Genomic DNA, 18,754 nt, shown 5'->3' with positions numbered 1-18,754 from the left:
TTTTTTACCTTTCTATTGGAAAATAGAGGTTACAGATTCATTCATGTGTGGGAATAGGCGCTAAAATGTATGCTATAAGATTTCAAAGTGCACTTAACCTAGATGTTACTAATTTACTTGGTGTCTTGGTTTAATGTGTATTTATTTATTATTTATTAAATACATCATGAGTCAGTTTGAAATAGTTAAGTGCATCTATTTAGGGATGGGAACTGTCCACAAGATTACATTGCCGAGTAATCTCTTCTCTTTTCTCTTTTATCTATTATAACAAAACTTTATTTATATCACCATAATTTAAAAAATCCTACATGTCAAAGACTCAACCCTTAGATGAGAATTAACCCTTTAATCTCATCCGTATAAAAAAACAATACGTTTCACTGGAGCAAAGTACGTCACGCTAAAAATTAAATTACACCTCTAAGGCCACTCCCTATCGTAACTAAACTATTCATCCTCTTAACCTTCCACATCAGCGCCACATCAACACCAATATCCTATAACTAACTCATAACTAAACACTCCCTATCATGGCTAAAACAATACTCCTTTTAATATACAACGTACAAGCAATAAAATATCAAGTCCAACAATAAAAAGCACTGGGACCCGTAATTCCTATAACTCTTCTGTTAAATTTATGGTGAAAGCGGGTAACTAACGCGTGTAACTAAGTGATGTCTATGGTTAATTACTGTTAATGAGCTTGCCATAGGGGTGGTCTAACCCAAAAATACTCCTTAATTCAGTTCTACATGATCCCGTCATTTTTTATAAAACAATCAAACCCAAACCCGTTTAATAAATCAAAGTCACGATGTTCTTGATTCTCTGAATACTCGATTAATACATGATCCTGAAAGTTATTTGATTTACGTTTACAATTGATGAGAAGGATTGATTGATTGATACATTCGAAAACCTAAATTCTGATCTAATTGACCCAATTCCGATAATTAACACTGCAATGTTTGGATCTTTCATTATTCCGAGACGATTATCCGAAATCTTGGCGTATTCATAGCATTGATGAAATTACAGTAATCAATTCAATGTAAGTTTTGAATTAGGGTTTTTATTTAATTTTTATTTAATTAATTTGTCATATCTGATCCGATAGTTTCTTAAATTCTTCATTGTTGGGGCTACCTTGAAATTAAAAAGATTATAGATTAATGTATGCTATGAGATGGGTTGGATTTTATTCTTGAAATATCATTAAAAATTGTAGACCCTGTGTTTGTTTGATTAATTTGGTTAACTTATGTTATGTATTAGTTTAATTAGCTTCGTTAACTTATGGTTATGTAAGTATGTTGCATACAAATTTGAAACAGAAAGATACCACACATTTTCTAAAAAAATTTACTGTATAACCAACCCAACCAATCATCTCTTGAAAAGAAGGAACAAAATTAAATATACAAAGAAATACAAGAACATGATTGTAGTGAACCATCATTTCTAGCAAATGGTCTATGTCTATATTTAATGTCTTGGGCCTTATGTTGTTGAGAATAGCAATTATGAGGAGCAAGTCTGAGTTTGGCTGTATCTTCCAGGCCAACTTTGTATACTAATGTAACTTGCACTGGGGTATATCTATCTCAGATTGTTCGATTTATTGTTCTACCGAGTACTTGTGAAAATACGCTGATTGAGCACTCTTTTTTTTTTTTTTTTTGCAGGGCATAAAATCGTGACATCAGTTCCCAAGAGAGTCAGACTGTTCTTCGAATGCACCTTCAAAGATGGCTGTTTCTTTGCTATGACAAATAATTAATGGTAACTATAAGTGCAATTTTTACCTATTTCATTTTACTAATTGTTGAACATGAAGTTTAAATTAATGATTCCATAGTTTTAGTCAACACTGTTTTACTTAAAAATTGGGGTTTCAGCAGCATCCAGTTCCGTGATTTTGATGATTAAAAATCACACGGAAACCGCAAGCAGCACACGATGGCAGTAGAGGTATAATCTACATCGTAGGTTAAGCACTCAGCTTTAAGTTTTTTATGCATAACTATGTCATAGTCTTTAGTGTTGACTACAAATTTCGTTTATTCTCATCTAAATCAAGTATGAGCCTGCATAATGAACATACTAGACAATTATGCACATACTTATGACTATTGATCCTTAAAATGCTCATGCACACTCCTCTGCAGTTGTTGCAGGTATCTTTCATGTACTCAACCTTCCTGACTTTCCTGTTGTGCCAGCTCTAGCATATTATATCTTAAAACCCATTATAGTACTTCATTATTACCTAATGTACATAAAAAAAAGTGTAGGGAAAAGGGCTCTACTTTAAGATGGGTCGGATTTTATTCTTGGGTTTTTTTTTTTTTTTAAAGTGTAGACCCTGTGTTTGTTTGATTAGTTTGATTGCTCATGACGGTGTTCGTAGGTATGTTGTACATGTTTACAAGAAGAGCCAAAGGTTATCATGAGTCTCTTTTAATGTTTGGCATTTTACTTTTTATGTAGGAGGAACTAAACAAGCCAGTAGTTGTGGCTAAGACGGGTGCTGTTGCAGCAAAAAAGAAGACTGACTTGACTAATGACAGTTCACAAATTTAGGATTTAAATGTAGTATGTCTTCTGAGTACTCCCTTGACTCTTTTTTTTTGATAAAATTTATATTATTTTCTTCTTCGGTTACTTACATTAGAAATTTTATTTTATGTTCAATTTTAACTTCGAATGCACTTTAGACATATGTGGTTTTTTTTTTTTTTTTTTTTTTTTTTTTTTTTTTTACAATCTATTTAATTTATTAATAATCATAAGTGATGTTTGTCTATGGTAATATGCATGTGATTTGTGGTAATATATATGTTGTATCATGTGGAAGCTCTTCAAATATTAACCGTTCAAATTTTTATTTATGTTTTAGGCCTTTCAAGTTCCTTGTATTCCTGTAAATTTACAACAAGTGCAAACAAAAGGTACAGTATTTTAAGCTACTTCTTTTGTAACCCATATTGACCCGCTCATAAGTAAATGGGTCGAAATCGTCAACTCTGTTTGCCCTAAGTTTTACAAGCAGGGATATTTATTGGTTCAGGTTAATAGCAAAATTATCGTATCACAACTTGTGACATGCTTTATTTCAAATCATTTATTCTATCTAACGGTTACAATCAATCGACAATCTTAGATGTCATTCAAGTGGATTTGAATGGTACAAGTTATATATTATAGCTACTTTAATTCTCATAACATAAATCTGGAATATAGACTATAGATACAGCAGTAAAGCAAATGCCTAAAGATCGGAATCGGAGAATCTCCAAGGACTGTATTCGTCTGGAGCTCGATCTTATTGCTTCTTTAGATGGATTGCCACCATTTGGTGCTGTTTATCAGGTAGGTATTCAATCATAAACATTATTCATCGTTTCGATTGTTTCAAACTAATCCTTGTGTTGATAAGAATGATCGTAAACAGTAGATCAGAATATAGAAGGCCATCTAAATGTTTACTGTTAACACCTATTTCCTTATGAGGTAAGGCTTAGTGTGTCAACACAATACTAGAAGTAATCTAGCTTTAGGAGGGCGGAGTGTTGCCGATTGATGTTTACCCTTGGGAAATAATCCCTGCAGACCCGGTTCACAAGTATAGAAACTTGTGCGGTGGCTTAATCAATCTGTCGTCCGTAGAACGTAATAGTGCTAGCCGGATGACTTCTAGTGAGAGAAAGTGCTAGAGAGAGAGAGATGAAATCTCAGCTCTCAAGTTTGACAGAATGTCTGAACTGTGTAAAATGACGACCCAAGGGGTCTATTTATAGTGTCAGATCCACCAGATTGCTCGGGGACACGCGTCAGATGATGATACGTTCTGTTACTTGTGATCCGAAATTTATGCTGAATGGGGTGTTCTCCGGCCAGGGCTTACGCGCTAGGCGGCCTTCAGGGCTTACGCACAACGGAGCAGCCTGTACAGCGGAGAACGTTGGACGGATAACTCCACAAAACTGTTGTTTTCAGCCTTCCTGATACTTCTTTTATGCAACCATTATGCCTTTTATGCGTGTATACGATATGATACACCATTAAGTCCCCCCAGTTTAATGACTTAAGCATTTGAAAAATGTTTAAGTTATTAAACTTTTGATAACGCATGCCAAACTAGCCTGCTCATTGCCCATTTGCATCGGGGAAAACATTACAGGCATTAAATGCAGACGAATTTTACTGACCCTGTTATGATTAATTTTGCACGGTTGAGATCCTCCACGCGCCTCCAGCTGTAAAAGTGTTATTTCGTACCCCACGTTTAAACTCGCCCGTACACGTGTCTCAATCTTGGCCATAAAAATTGCATCGCTGAACTCCTATATAAACCGTCATAACCCTTTTATCTTCACTTTTTTACCTTTGCCAAGATCTAAAAAGCACATTTCTCCCCAAATCTTCATCGCATTCTTCAATTTTCAACTTTTTAAGGTTTAGCATCTTCCAAGGTCAGTTATACTTCATCCTTCTGCTATTTTCTTCTTGTTGATATCTTTTTACTGTATTATTATGGCTTCTATACTTAGTACTGGCCAAGAACACGCAAAGCCTTCTTCGTCAAATACTGCTAACATTCCAGAAGTTAGCACGATGGCTTCATCACTGACAAGTGAATACTTAGACGGTTTAAAGATTGCCTTCCGCCATCTTAATCAATACAACCCTGTTCTTCCTACCAACAAACAAACTGCTGACAACCCTCCTGACGGAAAAATTACTTTATACGCCTTACAAATTACCCACGGCAACCTCCGTGTTCCCCTTACTAACTTTCTCCTTCGCCTTCTTAGATATTATAAGGCCTGCCTTAGTCAAATGCATCCCCATGGCCTTCAAAAAATCATCCTTTTTGAAATGTACTGCAATGCTGCTAATATTAAGCCTCGCATTAAAGTTTTTATCTCTTTGTTTAGAATTCGCACAATTAGTGACTGCTGGCTTACTATTGATAGTAAACGAAATACTCATTTTGTTGGTACAAATAGAGTATCAAACTTGAAGGACTGAAAAAGTCCATTTTTCTTTGTTGATGAGACTGTTATTCTGGAGGAGTACTCCGTTGTCCGGGAATGGGGTGCTATTGATGCTGGTGTAGGAAAGGGTGTTAAGATTTCTGCCGCAGAGCAGCGAATAGTAAATAGTTTGAAAGAGCTCCCCCTTCCGCCCAGATCATACGAGAGGTATGAGGGAATTCTTGTGCTGTGCAAAGTGAGTCAAGAATGGCCGAGCACTTCTGTGCCAGTACTCCGTGAGAAAAACCAGGGTAGGATGTGATATGATCATCCTATTATATATAAATGCGTGTCTATTGTTTGTCATGTTTGCTTATATTGCTGTTTATGTCTAATTTTTGCAGCCAACTCCGTGATGCAGGTTCGTTCTGCTCTTTTATCCGTTGATCTTGATGATGAAGTAGAGGTCACTGCTCGTGACAAAACTGCTGAAGAGCTAGAGGAAGAGAGAGCTGCTGCTGATGCTGCTGCTGCTGCTGAAAAGGGAGAAGAAATCATTGTCAGCAGTTCTGACAGTGAGTTCGGGTCTGAACAGACAGACACTGAACGGACAGCGGATGACACCACCACCGCCGAGCAGTAGACATCAGGTTCGGTTGACATTACAGGCGAAACAAACCCCACTCCTCCTCTATCCCAAAAGACAAGGAAGAAGAGCATAGGCTCTAAGAGGGCGAAGAATACAGAGGGGAGCCAAAAGCAAAAACGCAGAAGAAGTATGTCCATTCTGCTCGTTCTTGATAATGCACATGTCTCTGTTTATAACTGTTATACTTGTTCAAAATGCTAATTTGTTTCTGTTAGTGATTTTAGCAGAGTCTGATGATAGCCAAGGGAAGGCTACGGAAGGCGGTGAGCAGAGGCTGGAGGAGAACCTTGAAGGTGAAGGAGATAAGGGTCTGAAAACTCCTGACCGAAACTTTACTCCATTTGAGGAATCTGAATTCCATGAAGAGAGGCCGGAAGGCGACTCTGCTTATCATTCTCCTCTTTCTAGTGCCACTAACCCTGCTGTCACATCGTCCAATGTTCAAGAGCCATCTCTTCCTGCTCATGTGAGGACATCGCAGGCGATCATTCAAAATCCTGCTACTAAGGACACATAATTTTCAACTCTTCATGTATGAATAATGAAACTTCCTGCATGTATAAGCTTGCAATTTATTTATGTGAGTTGCTTGAAATTAACCATAAAATTTTTCTTCTACAGAGTTATGCTATCCCTGAGCTAAAACCCCAGTTCACCACTCTCCGCTCTGAGCAGCTCAGGGAATCAACTGCTGCAGCTCATGTATTGTTAACCAATCATCTGGATTCCGTTCTGCAACTGCAGAAGCAACAGGAGTCCATACTTGCTTTTGCCCGCGCTGAGATTGCTCAAGGTGCCAATGCTCGCAAGAGAGCTGCTGATGCTGAGCGTGCCTTGAGCGATGCTCAGTCAACAATAAAGGCTAGAGAAGTTGAGCTTAAAAGTGCTCAAGATGCTGCTGCTGCTGCACTGCAAGGGGAAAAGGATGCTGAGAAGAAAAAGGTTGAGGAGGAGCAGGTGAAAGTGAGCGAGCTGGAGAAACAGCTGAGTGCATAGAGGGAAAAGTCTGCTGAGCTTCTCCGGAGGGTGGAGAAAGGCGAGGGTAATTTTGCCGAGCTTAAGAAGGGTATACCGGGTCTGATAGCGAAGGTTCTTGGGTTCAAACTTGTTGGGGACCCCTACAATGATTATGTTGATGCTATGCGCACCCATGCTATTGCTGATGTAACAGATAAATTGACCTGACGCCTTGCTCCAAACCAGACTCTCCCTGCTGCTATTACTAATCTGATGCCTCCTGGAACATTGGAGAAGGTTAATGAAGCAATGGCCAAGTTAGTTAACCTGAAAATAGATGTGTATGATGATGTATGCAGCAGAGAGGAGTCCTCTGCTCAGGATGTGCTCAATGTTCAATTTTCATAAATTTGCAACTATGTGATGAACATCCATTTGTAATAAACGTTGATAATTTGAATGCCATAGACATATGCTTATTGTAGTGATTATGCTTGTTTATATGCTTGCACCAAATACTTTGATATTTGTTGTTTATAACCCTTCTGATATGCACTAAACATACCATAAAATTTCATATACAATTGTATATTGTATAACTGAACAAAGCATTTTGAAAATTGTTTAAGGTAATTCACTTTTGGGTGTCTTGCATTTGTTAACTTCAGCTAAATGAGTAACAGATCAAAAATTCACTTAGCAAACATTATGCCTTCAAACATGTAGTAGGACATTTGTAGTTTGTTAGACGCTTTCCGTCATCAAATTAATGAGGAATAGTTATGAAGTGTTCTTTGAAGAGTGATTATAAAATAATCTTTCCGCCATACGCCTTCCGTCATAAAATATATGAGGAAGAACTTTTGAAATATTGTGTGAAGATTAGTTATGGGTTAGTGACCTATCCGTCATACGCCTTCCGTCATAAAATATATGAGGAAGAATTGTGTAATATTTTTGGCCTTCATATAAAATATAAACTTCTTTCGTTATGTGAAGTAAGTTTTTATAATGTTTGTCATGACAAGTATCTGAGTTTTGCATTTTGTCTCGGTGCGTTCTAGTAAAACTTTAACGTTTTCTAGCCGATCCCTTGTGCCTTTGCTGGCCGGCACAAAAGCTTCCGCCATCGGAGGTATAAAAAATACTCTCCTTCTGAGGGCAGGATATAAATGTAATGTTTTACATTTGTCACAGGCAGCACTTTGCATAAGAAAAATATAAAATTTTATTGATCAATACTGTGCAATACATAAACAATTGATGACGAATTTAGGTGGATCAAGCCTAATTAGTACATCATGAACGTTTAGTGTATGCTATTGAAGACATAGGCACTGTAATGATGACCACAATGGTCTACAGTAAATTGATAAATTTTGTTCTTCAGAAATGCTAACAAACTGCTCTTATTGAAATGATAAATTTTGTTCTTAAGAAAATGCTGGAATTTGTTTCTGCAAACGCCAAGCGCCTAGCGCTGTCCGGCCTAAACACTTGATCATGGTATAAAGAACTCCTGAACCTCATTCTCCCTGAACAACCGATTACGCCTCTTCTGATTCATATTGCCTTCTGGTAAGTTTGCAAATGTGGATCGTTCCCTTGTTGGTGCCACATACTGTGAGTGTATGGCGGCTACTCCATTCGGAGTTGGGAATCTAATCTCTGCATGAGCCGTTGATGTTATCGCTCCAAATTTAGCTAACGCTGCCCGTCCAAAAAGGACATTAAATCGAGAGTTGCCATCCAGAATAGTGAAATCGATTGTTTCGGTTCTCAATAGTGGAAATGTTCTCAAAACGACCTCCAAACGAACTCTTCCCATTGCATTCACTGGCGCTCCTGTTAGCCCTGAAACCTTCAAACTCGTCCGCCTAGCTCTTACCTGCACATGCCTTGGAAAAGCCTTGAAACAATGCCAATAAAAGATGTCAGCCTCACTGCCTGTATCTGTGTAGATATGGCTGATGAACTTGTTTGCAATTTGTGCTGAAATGACCACTGGCTGAACGGACAAAGCCCAATTTTGAATTGGTTGAAAAATAATTGGAGCATATCTCCAGCTATCAACATTGTTATCCGACTGCTCACCGTCCTCATAGTGACTTCCATTCAACCACACCATTTTGATTACAACGTCTGGAGTTGACTCACGCTCCGTGATCCGATTTCCGTACTGGTTTCTGTTATCTCCTCCGCCATGCTCTTCCCTTCTTCAGTTATCTCCTCGACGACCTCTTCCACCATCATTCTTTTGCCATCCAAATTTCCTGCGAGGATCATTCCTCCTGTATTGTTTGCCTGGCAACAAGTGGTTTAACTCTCCTGCTTTGATCTTTGCGATGATTTCTCTAATCAGAGATTTGCAATTATCTGTATCATGACCCCATGCCTCATGAAAGTCGCACCATAGCTCGCTTTTTGGACCCTCTCTTTCTTCCATAGGTGCCGGAGGATTGAAAGTGGTCCGGATTGGCTCAGTGAAAAGAATCTCTTTTGGAGTTTTAGTCAGCGCCATTATCAACGGATGCCTCTCTATTGGCCTTCTGTTGTGATGAAAATCATTGGGATGATTGTTGCCTCTCCATCCACCATTGGAATTTTCATTCCTCCTCTGATTTCTGTCAAAGTACCGCCCTCCGTTGTGCGGTTTGCTACTACTGCTGCCATCAAACTTGTTCATCCCCCGCTCACCGGCTCGAACATGCTTCTGTGCCACTTCCAACGCCTGATGCAAGGTTTTTGGCAAGTCATACCTTAACGCATGAACAAGTGCACTAAACCGTCGCTGATCCAAACAAAAAATAAAACCAGATACTAGCTGAGATTCTGGACAATCAGGTATCTTCTGTGCTTCAAGTGTGTATCGCTTCATGAAATTACTCAAGGATTCATTGTGATGCATTGTGATCTCATGTGCATCAAGATGTGTCAAAGTACAGCTTTGAAGGTTTTGATACTGCATAACAAACTTTGCACGATAGGTCCAAATAACTTGTAATGTTTCTTGGCGGCAAGCTAGCAAACCATTCCCTTGCCATTTTCTGCAGCACCATTGGAAACATATGACAAGCTACCTCATCATCCCAATGCTGCAACCTCATTGCACCTTCAAACATAGTAAGGAAATCCTCAGGGTCTGTTGTGCCATCATAAACTCCAATTGCCGGTATGCCAAGATTCCTGGGCAACGGATAGTTAGCAATTCGATCAATGAAACACTGAGTTGATTCTGCCATAGCCGGTGGCTTTGTAGCTTGCTCTCCAGTAATGAGGGCGAAGAAATTATCTACAGCCACAGCACGGACGGCGGGCTGCGCTAAGCGTTGCTTATACTTTGCCGGAGCTGTCTGCTTAAGGATGTCATTTAAAAGCAACACTGCCTGCTTCTCAGACATGAACTCATCTCTGCCATCAACCTCATCATCAGAATCATTATTAACATAGCTCAAGTCATTATCATCTTCAGAGTCATCAATAAGACTGCCCAACTTGTCAAGTAGTCTAGACAACCTGTACTTTGATACAGTTTGCCTTTTCATGATTTGCTTGTCTTTGCCATCCGCCATCCGTCGAAAAGGTATAAATGATGGACATCGCCGTGGTTGCATCAATGGTCGTCTCTCTGGATTAGTAACAAAGTTTGGAAGTCTTTCTGCACTTTTGGTTGTCGTTTCTTCGATTACTGGCCTTTTCTCCGAATTAGTTGCCAAATGCTTAAGCCTTTCTGCAGTTTCAGCAACCGTTTCTTCAATCGTACCATCTAGTGGCGGAACAGGTACATCTTCAACAGTTATCATGTCGTCAGTTGATGTATTGTTGACTGCTTCAAGTACAAATGGAGCTTCAGTTGTTTTTGTTCCTTTTCCGTTTCGTGTGTTCTTTGCATTAGTGGATGGCGCCATTGTTAACACCTATTTCCTTATGAGGTAAGGCTTAGTGTGTCAACCCAATACTAGAATTAATCTAGTTTTAGGAGGGCGGAGTGTTGCCGATTGATGTTTACCCTTGGGAAATAATCCCTGCAGACCCGGTTCACAAGTATAGAAACTTGTGGGGTGGCTTAATCAATCTGTCGTCCGCAGAGCGTAATAGTGCTAGCCGGATGACTTCTAGTGAGAGAAAGTGCTAGAGAGAGAGAGAGAGAGATGAAATCTCAGCTCTCAAGTTTGACAGAATGTCTGAACTGTGTAAAATGACGACCCAATGGGTCTATTTATAGTGTCAGATCCACCAGATTGCTCGGGGACACGCGTCAGATGATGATACGTTCTGTTACTTGTGATCCGAAATTTACGCTGAATGGGGTGTTCTCCGGCCAGGGCTTACGCGCTAGGCGGCCTTCAGGGCTTACGCACAACGGAGCAGCCTGTACAGCGGAGAACGCTGGACGGATAACTCCACAAAACTGTTGTTTCCAGCCTTCCTGATGCTACTTTTATGCAACCATTATGCCTTTTATGCGTGTATACGATAGGATACACCATTATTTACTACTATTATTAAGTTTCCAAAAATACATAAAACTTTACCCCAATTATTTTGTTGCATGTATATATTTCACTTTTAAGTGTTTATGTTATTTATATTTGAATAAGTAAACTCATCATATACAAACATTAGCAATAATTGAAAGAGTTTGTTACTTAATAATACCAAATTGACACTTATGAAGTTTGACATATATATACAATGAAATTTTCAAGTAATATGTTTGCTATTACAATGACTCACTCCAGATGGATCAGGTTATAAGTGAATCGTGCAAGGTGTTCAATGTGGACAATGGAAAACTTGTTAAAGAAGATGAGTTGAAGAAGATGCTGATGGAACTACTTGGAAGTATGATGCCTCAGTACTCATGTAATATTACAAATTAATTAATAACTTAAAACTATTCTTCATCTTATAATCAATTAAAATTTTCTCACAAAGGTTGTTCATTGAATGTAATTTATTATACAAACTTTTTATAAGTATCATTATAACATAAATTTTATTTTATAGCCCCGCGAATTCGTGGTTTATAAACTAGTAAACATTAAATCACTATACAAATTTTTTATAAACGTTGTCGTAATATGGGAAATACGGAGACGATACAACCAAAAATCAAGGTAAAAGCTATGTGAGTAGCGTTTGTGTTGGCTGAGAAAACCTAATAGGTTCACTTATAATAATGAAATACTTTTAGTTTTGTAAACTCAGTAAAATGGAAACAAATTTCTTGTGTGCTGGCATTAGAGGTGATATCAATCTTTCTTCAGTTTCAATCGACTAGCTATTGGATTGGATCATTAATAATAATATAGCCATAATAAGATATCAAAGTTCACCTAGAAGTTAGTTATGTAAGGATAACTTATTTGGCCCATAATGGCTACCGACCCATGGGCTGTTAATTAGCATATATAAACCTAATCGTGTTTACATATAAGGCTATTGACCAAGCTCATTTTACAAATAAACTATAACAATTCGCCCTCAAAAAAAGAAAATTACTAAAATACCTTCAGAAGTCGCAAGGTGGCTTGCGAGCCTTGCGACCTAGACCTTGCGACTTGGATGAATATATGTAATAAGTTTTGTAAACTTTGAAACGTAATATCTTTCGACTCGTAGCTCCGTGTTAGGCACTGCTTTTTTTTTTAAATTGTGTAATTCTTCGAGATGGATCCGTTGGTAAACGGACAAAAGAGGTCTTTCTCAAAAAAAAAAAAAAAAAAAAAATTTAAATTTGGCCTCGAAGACCTTAAATTTTGACGGTTTTCTTTGGTTTTCTTCTTTAAACTGCACTTTGGCCACTCTTAAGTTGCTATAAAAAATTATAACTTGTGATTCGTTTAATTCTTCATCATTTATGATTAAAACTAAATGAATCTCCTAATCAATTTGAATAATATTACACAACTCGAAAAATCACATATTTGTACACAAATCGCAACTCGTAACATGCGTTCATTTTTTTAGCAAAATTTGGACTTTGGTATTAAAAGAAACATCCAGATCTCTAAAAATTACACAGTTTCAAAAAAAGAAAACGGTGCCTAAAAATGAGCTACGGATTAAAAGTTATCACGATTTAAAAATTTCTGATCCCGCCTGGTCGAGCCCAGTCGCAAGGTGTATTCCGAGCCTTGCGAATGGGTCATGTGACTGTGCGACCGCCGAGTCACAAGCCACCTTGCGACTTGCGAGGGTATTTTGGCAAAAAAAAAAAAAAAAAAAAAAAAAAAAAAAAAAAAAAATAGGGTAATCGTCATAGTTCGCTGGAAAATTGGTGTTTTAGTCAATAGCCCTTACATACATGCCTCTTCTGTGAGCATGTTATCAACTTTGTGCAACTCCCAACATACATGAAACATGTTGACTTTGCATACGAACATTCTGGCCTAAAATACTTTTGCATATAAAAGAAGATTATGATACTAACTATACACCTCTCATGTACAACTCCACCATGCTATTATCACTTGTTTTAACATTTTTATCTGTTCAGTTAATGTAAGCAAGTGGATTTTGTATGAGCATCTACTATAATCACAAATAGGTCATGTACAACTCCATGCTATTATCACTTGTTTTTACATTTTTATCTGTTCAGTTAATGTAAGCAAGTGGATTTTGTATGAGCATCTACTATAATCACAAATAGGTCCTTGGATACTACAGAATTATATTTACTATATGTGTCATATTTATCACTAGCTTAAAACCCATCATAGGTGATTTAACATGCGTTGCTGAAAACATGAGAGCCCTTTTATTGCTGTCCTTCATTACATTTTTGAATCAAGTATGGTTCTTTTTGTTAGTATCTTAGACTCTTTATAAGAGTGCTACCAACCAAGACATACTTCCTCTTCAAGATTAGCCATCACATCAGCGTCACGTCAGCACTTCCTTTTCAGAACTAACCCATGATTAAACACTACCAACAATGACATACTCCTTGAATAAACTGGAACCCACCACATTGTGTAGTTCAAAAATGAAACACCATGTATGTTGGTACTATATTCCATATAGCGGATGAAAGGTACCAGTATAGTACTATAACTGTCTAGCGTTGAGCGATAGGTTGACGACTGATGTTTGCCCTCAGAAAAGAATCCCTGCAGACCCGTAACACGGATGAGAAATCCGTGGGGTGGCCTCAATCAGTCTTTGGACCAATCTGAAATCGGTCCGTGTAGCGTTCTGTTGCTAAGCGATTAAAGTTTATAGTGAGAAAGTACTATGTGAGAGAGAAAATGTGCTTCTCTTTGACTGAACTGAACTCAACTCCTTTAATGTGGTGACCCAGGGGGTCTATATATAGGCGCAGAATATTCGAAATTCTCCGAAACACGTGTCAAACGCTGAGTAATTCAGTTATGCGATATATTCGGAAACGCCTTTGGTGTGAGCTGACGTGGCTGCGTGCCGCTCACGCGCCTAAACAAGGGCTTAAGCATAGAAGCTGCCTACAGGGCTTACGCATGACGCTGGGCGGCCTACTGAGCGCTGGGCGGCCTGCTGAGCGCTGGGCGGATATTAATAAAAACTACTTACAATTGCTATCTTTTATGCTTTTCGATCCCTTCTTTTTCACGAAAACGATGCTTTTATGCGTGTATCCCTTAGGATACACCATTAATGTAAGTATGTATAGCATGAGTTCCGTCCAGCAATATGCCTCAGAAAGACAAAGAAGTGGGCGACTAGCAGGGTTGAAGCCTGAGCGGAGGTGTAGGCGGATAACTGCCAACGGGGTGCTTATGGGCGGAGGGGAGGGCGGGGTGGAAGATGAGACCGATGAAAGCTCTCTAATGGTGATGGGGTGTTTTTGTGAAGTATAATGTTGATTTAGCAGGTGTGATGACATAATGAAGTTTGTAATAGTAATAGGGTGATAGAGTGTAATAAGGTTGCTTTATTATTTTTATTCAATTAAATGAATTATAAAAGCATTAATCTAATTTCTGATTGGTTGAAAATCATGCACACCAATAATTCTTCCCGTGATGCTCTCATCAATAATTCTTCCCGTGATGCTCCCATCATGCCAACATGTTGCAGCGTGATGGAGCAAAAAACCACCCAATAACGCCGTGTTAAACCCAATAACAACGCCGTGTTAAATAGAGTTTTATACTCGTTATCTTCTATATATATGCCTCATATCATATTATGCTTTTGGATGCATATTAATTAGATCTGAATCTATCTCGATACATACTGAAACATATTATATGAAGCAAATATTGCACGTAATACAACTATAGAAGCAGAATCCAAATAATACAATTTAATTCATGGACACACATGTAATTGTAACTTACAAACAATATTAATTGTTTAGTAATTGGATCACCAAAGTAATTGGATCACCAAATGCGTTGACTGTAAAGCCGTTAAAGAAAAACATACAATAACCATTCAAATTTTTGGAACTATTCGCACTCGTTATAAATACAAAAAACTAAAACTATTCCTTTGCACTGTCAGTTTGATGTTTGACTATACTCAGTTGACCACCTTCTTTGTTTGCCGCAGTGGCTGCTTTCACTTCATTACAGTAGTTGATGAACTTACTCAATTCCTGATCATAACAACATCAAGAAATCACATTAATTACAAATTTATCATCTGTAAATGCAATGATTAATAAAACATAACAATAGTGACAGTGTTTGTACTAATACGGATAAAAAACACAGTTATATGAAACTGGGATTTGTTTTAAGGGCCCAATAAACAAGGTTTAGTAAAGAGAGAAAAAAACCATTGAATTTGTTCTGTTATATGTTAGCCAAGCTATTATACACTTTTAAAGGTAGTAGAAAAACCTCGTATATTTCATTGGTGAATAATACCTCGTTAAATCAATATTTATAAAACCTTGCAACCAAGCAGTCTATATAAGCAATTGAAAAGATAATAGATGGTTGACACATGAATGGTGAAAGCATGTGTGAGTTATAACTAAATGGATCAGTAAAATTAATAATTTAATAAGTAGATAAAAAGCAATATCAGTTTTGAAGTAAGCACTAGTACTAAGTAGAAAAGTAAGGGCATTTAAGTGAGGATTTATACATAAAGTGATTAGAAGAACTATCTTAAGTAGAAGTGGTAATAATAACTAATAATGTAAATAGAATTTATAACATCGTGCTCATAAATCTACAAGGAGTTAATAAAATAAATAAATAAATATACAGAAAGCAGAATGCCAATAAAAAGAATGCATTTGATAAACATATTTCATAAGCAATATTGAGGTATAGTAAACTCAATTGATCAAATTTACCAACTGCATATTTTATTCCAATGTGTAAACATGACAAAGAAATGCATTTATGATCAATTAATAAGGAACAAAGGCAGACAATCCTAATTTTGATCTGTAACTTATTACAAATCCATGGATAAGCGTTACAATGCTAAGCTTATTTAATATACTGATTTAGTAATGTCAACTAAATGTCACAATTTGTTTTTTAGTTCATATCAATATCCAATTAAACGGCTACAAATGTGGTTCACTCATTCTTATAGAAATCGTAAAATAGATGCACGAAATACGTGCATATAACAAACAACAACAGCAACAATAGACTATAAAATTAAAAGATTTAACTAAATTTATTTCAATTTAACTGGTAAAAACTTAAAAAGAAATCTTACATGCTCTTTATCCATCTCTTTGGTGACTTTAGCAGGCTTAATAACTCTCTTCCCTGCGAATTCAATAAAACTCATAATGAAGCCCTAAATTTCGAAACTTAATAAGCTTAAATTACATAGAAAATCAAACCTTTGCGGGTTTTGGGGGCTTTTCCATGTCGACTTGGAGGAACAGTTTTCCTCTTTTGTTGACCTTTAAACATGGTTGTTTTTTGCGTCATCTTTTTTCGTCTGTGATTCAAACAAAATTAGGCTTTTGCAATTTTTTTTCGCGTTTGTAATTGCGGTAGCTTGTATGTACCAAATTTTGTTGTTTCTATTATTCCAACTTTTGACACGAAACTTTCCGTTTCTAAAATTTCACCACAAAACTAAAAGCTAACACATATTTCATAATCATAGCCAATTAAAATAATAGAATTTTGACTAATTAAATTAAATTTCAAGGATGCAAAAAATTAATTTAAAATGTCACCTAGGACTAACATACGTTTTATATTTCGATTCTCTAGAATTATTATATTGCTAGATTTTTAGTTCATGCAATATACGATCGTTGAAAAATCAATTAAAAAATAATTATGATAAACCGCGTTTATTATATCATCAGTAAAGATGGTTAAACAATTTGTTAGGATTTGTCTTAAAATAATAATATTGTAATGTCACGGGTCTTAATGCTTGCATCTACAATTATTATTAATTATTGCATACACGGAGTACAATTATTATTTATTATTACTACGTATTAATTATTGTTTTTTATTGTGAATATAATCATACGGAGTATAATTTTAATATTATTACCTTTATTAATAATTGGGAGGTGATTATCACACACTATTTTTTGATTCTTATACACTTTTATCTCATAAACTTACAGTTATGCCTCTAAGGAGTTGAACTTATATTATTATAATAAGTATAACTAAGGGTAATATAGGTAATTAGGTGTACATGGATCAAAACTCATGAAATGTTACTATTATATTAATGTTATTATTTATTACTAATCTCATGTTTGATTTTTTTTACTAAAAACTCATGAAACTTATGTAATTAAAAAGGACACTAATGAAATGAGTATGTTAATCAAATTGTGTTCAAGTTGTTCATTGAGGTATTCTATTTATTTTGGGTTAGTGACTTGTGTAGTTAGACCCCTTTAATGTAGTTGTGTATAAAAAGGATTGATTTGGTAATAATTGAATTGTGTTATAATTCAGTAGGCTTATAACTACCTTTAGTGGTTTGGTTCGTGTTATAATTCAGTAGGCTTATAACTACCTTTAGTGGTTTGTTCTTGACTATAGGCTACTTAAAATAAGAGAGAGTAAAAGAATGATGATATATGAAAATATATTCTTTGTGTGCATCTTATGCAAATCACATCCTTTGATATTTATAATACAATAATTTACTGTGCAGTTAGGTAGAATAATAATATCCGTGAATTCAAACTTCACTTTATGAAATTCAAACTTTACTTTATGAAAGTGTCGGCCATATATATATAACACTCCCCCTTGGACGACAATTTTGTTTTATTAAGATCAACTTACAAGTTATTGCCTCATTAAAAACGTTGCTAAAGAAAAACTCAGTGGGATAAAAACTTTAGCCAAGGGAAAAATAGTGCAGCATAGAGTTGACTCCCCCTCAAGTAGACATTGCTGAGTCGTTACATCTTTTGAACATGCCTCATGCCAATATTGTGAACATGCGTTCTGAAAATAGCAGTTGGAAGTGCTTTGGTGAAAAGATCGGCAGAGTTTTTGGTGGATTGAACATATCTCATTTTAATCTGGTTGTCTTTGATGAGATTTTGAGTATATGAGAAGAATCTAGGAGGTATGTGTTTTGTTCGGTCACTTTTGATATTGTAACATCCCAAATTAATTAAGGTATTATTTATGTACTTTAATTATTTTATATATATGGATGGTATGATTTAGTATAAATAAATGGAAATAGTTAATGTTTGTTAGTTAAGTTGGAAGGGACTAGGGATGCAAAGTTAGAATTAAGGACCTTCCAAAATAGAGTTTTGGTGGGGAGAGTGGAAAGTGCAAATAAGACAAAGTTAATTTAATAAAAAATGTAAAATGCAAATTTTTTATTATTAGTTGCAAAAAAAATACAGAGAGTGTGTGTGTGCTTGTGTGTGTCGATCCAAACAAGAGGAAGAAGGAGGATCTTCAATTGAAGAAATTGAGTACATGCAATTGGAATTTTGTGAAATCTAGTGTACTCTAATCATCCTAGCAAGCTTTAATTCTTCAATTTCTTCTCCTTTGTGCACGATTAGGGTTCTTGAATCCTTAGAGACAAGGTATGAACTTATATGTCTAAGTATTACTAAAGTTGGATGTCTTAGATGAATCTCTAGCTTAAAAGATGGTGTATGTTGAAAATATGCACACTTGTATGATTTAAAACGAATTTGTGATTTATAATGGAAGTAAGTTCATGAATAAACTTGCTAATT

General features: G+C 36.3%; 2 protein-coding genes across 8 annotated transcripts; one reads left to right on the top strand and one right to left on the bottom strand.

The window, feature by feature from the left end:
* The first annotated feature begins 730 nt into the window (after positions 1-730).
* On the top strand, positions 731-11,435 carry LOC139877079 (uncharacterized). 7 transcript variants are annotated; one of them, XM_071864486.1, is made up of 7 exons: positions 731-1,057; positions 1,692-1,788; positions 1,908-1,977; positions 2,497-2,601; positions 2,906-3,378; positions 5,407-5,761; positions 5,862-6,151. In XM_071864486.1, exons 5-6 carry the CDS (start codon positions 3,274-3,276, stop codon positions 5,626-5,628), a joined length of 327 nt encoding a protein of 108 aa, XP_071720587.1. In that variant the 5' UTR covers positions 731-1,057; positions 1,692-1,788; positions 1,908-1,977; positions 2,497-2,601; positions 2,906-3,273; the 3' UTR covers positions 5,629-5,761; positions 5,862-6,151. The 7 variants fall into 7 exon arrangements, 5 of the variants coding, with proteins under 5 accessions (XP_071720587.1, XP_071720590.1, XP_071720589.1 ...); XM_071864489.1 differs by having other exon boundaries at positions 1,905-1,977; XM_071864488.1 differs by having other exon boundaries at positions 1,692-1,977; positions 2,906-2,957; positions 3,250-3,378.
* Positions 11,436-14,953: 3,518 nt separating this feature from the next.
* Positions 14,954-16,616, bottom strand: LOC139877920 (uncharacterized). The gene is made up of 3 exons (XM_071865321.1): positions 16,397-16,616; positions 16,267-16,319; positions 14,954-15,178 (listed from the first exon to the last, which is right to left on the bottom strand). The coding sequence occupies exons 1-3, from the start codon at positions 16,485-16,487 to the stop codon at positions 15,065-15,067; spliced, it is 258 nt and encodes an 85-aa protein (XP_071721422.1). The 5' UTR covers positions 16,488-16,616; the 3' UTR covers positions 14,954-15,064.
* Positions 16,617-18,754: the final 2,138 nt, after the last annotated feature.

This window comes from Rutidosis leptorrhynchoides, chromosome 11 (assembly GCF_046630445.1).
Source record: "Rutidosis leptorrhynchoides isolate AG116_Rl617_1_P2 chromosome 11, CSIRO_AGI_Rlap_v1, whole genome shotgun sequence".
Classification (NCBI taxonomy): Eukaryota; Viridiplantae; Streptophyta; class Magnoliopsida; order Asterales; family Asteraceae; genus Rutidosis; species Rutidosis leptorrhynchoides.
Note: the sequence above shows the minus strand (reverse complement) of the source record. Positions and strands in the feature narration are given on the sequence as shown.

Excerpts from the sequence above, each read along its gene's own strand:
- LOC139877079 (XM_071864491.1), top strand. The coding sequence starts at position 3,274 with ATGCCTAAAGATCGGAATCGGAGAATCTCCAAGGACTGTATTCGTCTG. Across the intron at positions 3,379-5,406 it reads CATTTGGTGCTGTTTATCAG|GTTCGTTCTGCTCTTTTATC; the intron begins GTAGGTATTCAA and ends TCCGTGATGCAG.
- LOC139877920 (XM_071865321.1), bottom strand. The coding sequence starts at position 16,487 with ATGACGCAAAAAACAACCATGTTTAAAGGTCAACAAAAGAGGAAAACT. Across the intron at positions 16,320-16,396 it reads AGCCCCCAAAACCCGCAAAG|GGAAGAGAGTTATTAAGCCT; the intron begins GTTTGATTTTCT and ends TTGAATTCGCAG. Across the intron at positions 15,179-16,266 it reads AAGAGATGGATAAAGAGCAT|GAATTGAGTAAGTTCATCAA; the intron begins GTAAGATTTCTT and ends TGTTATGATCAG.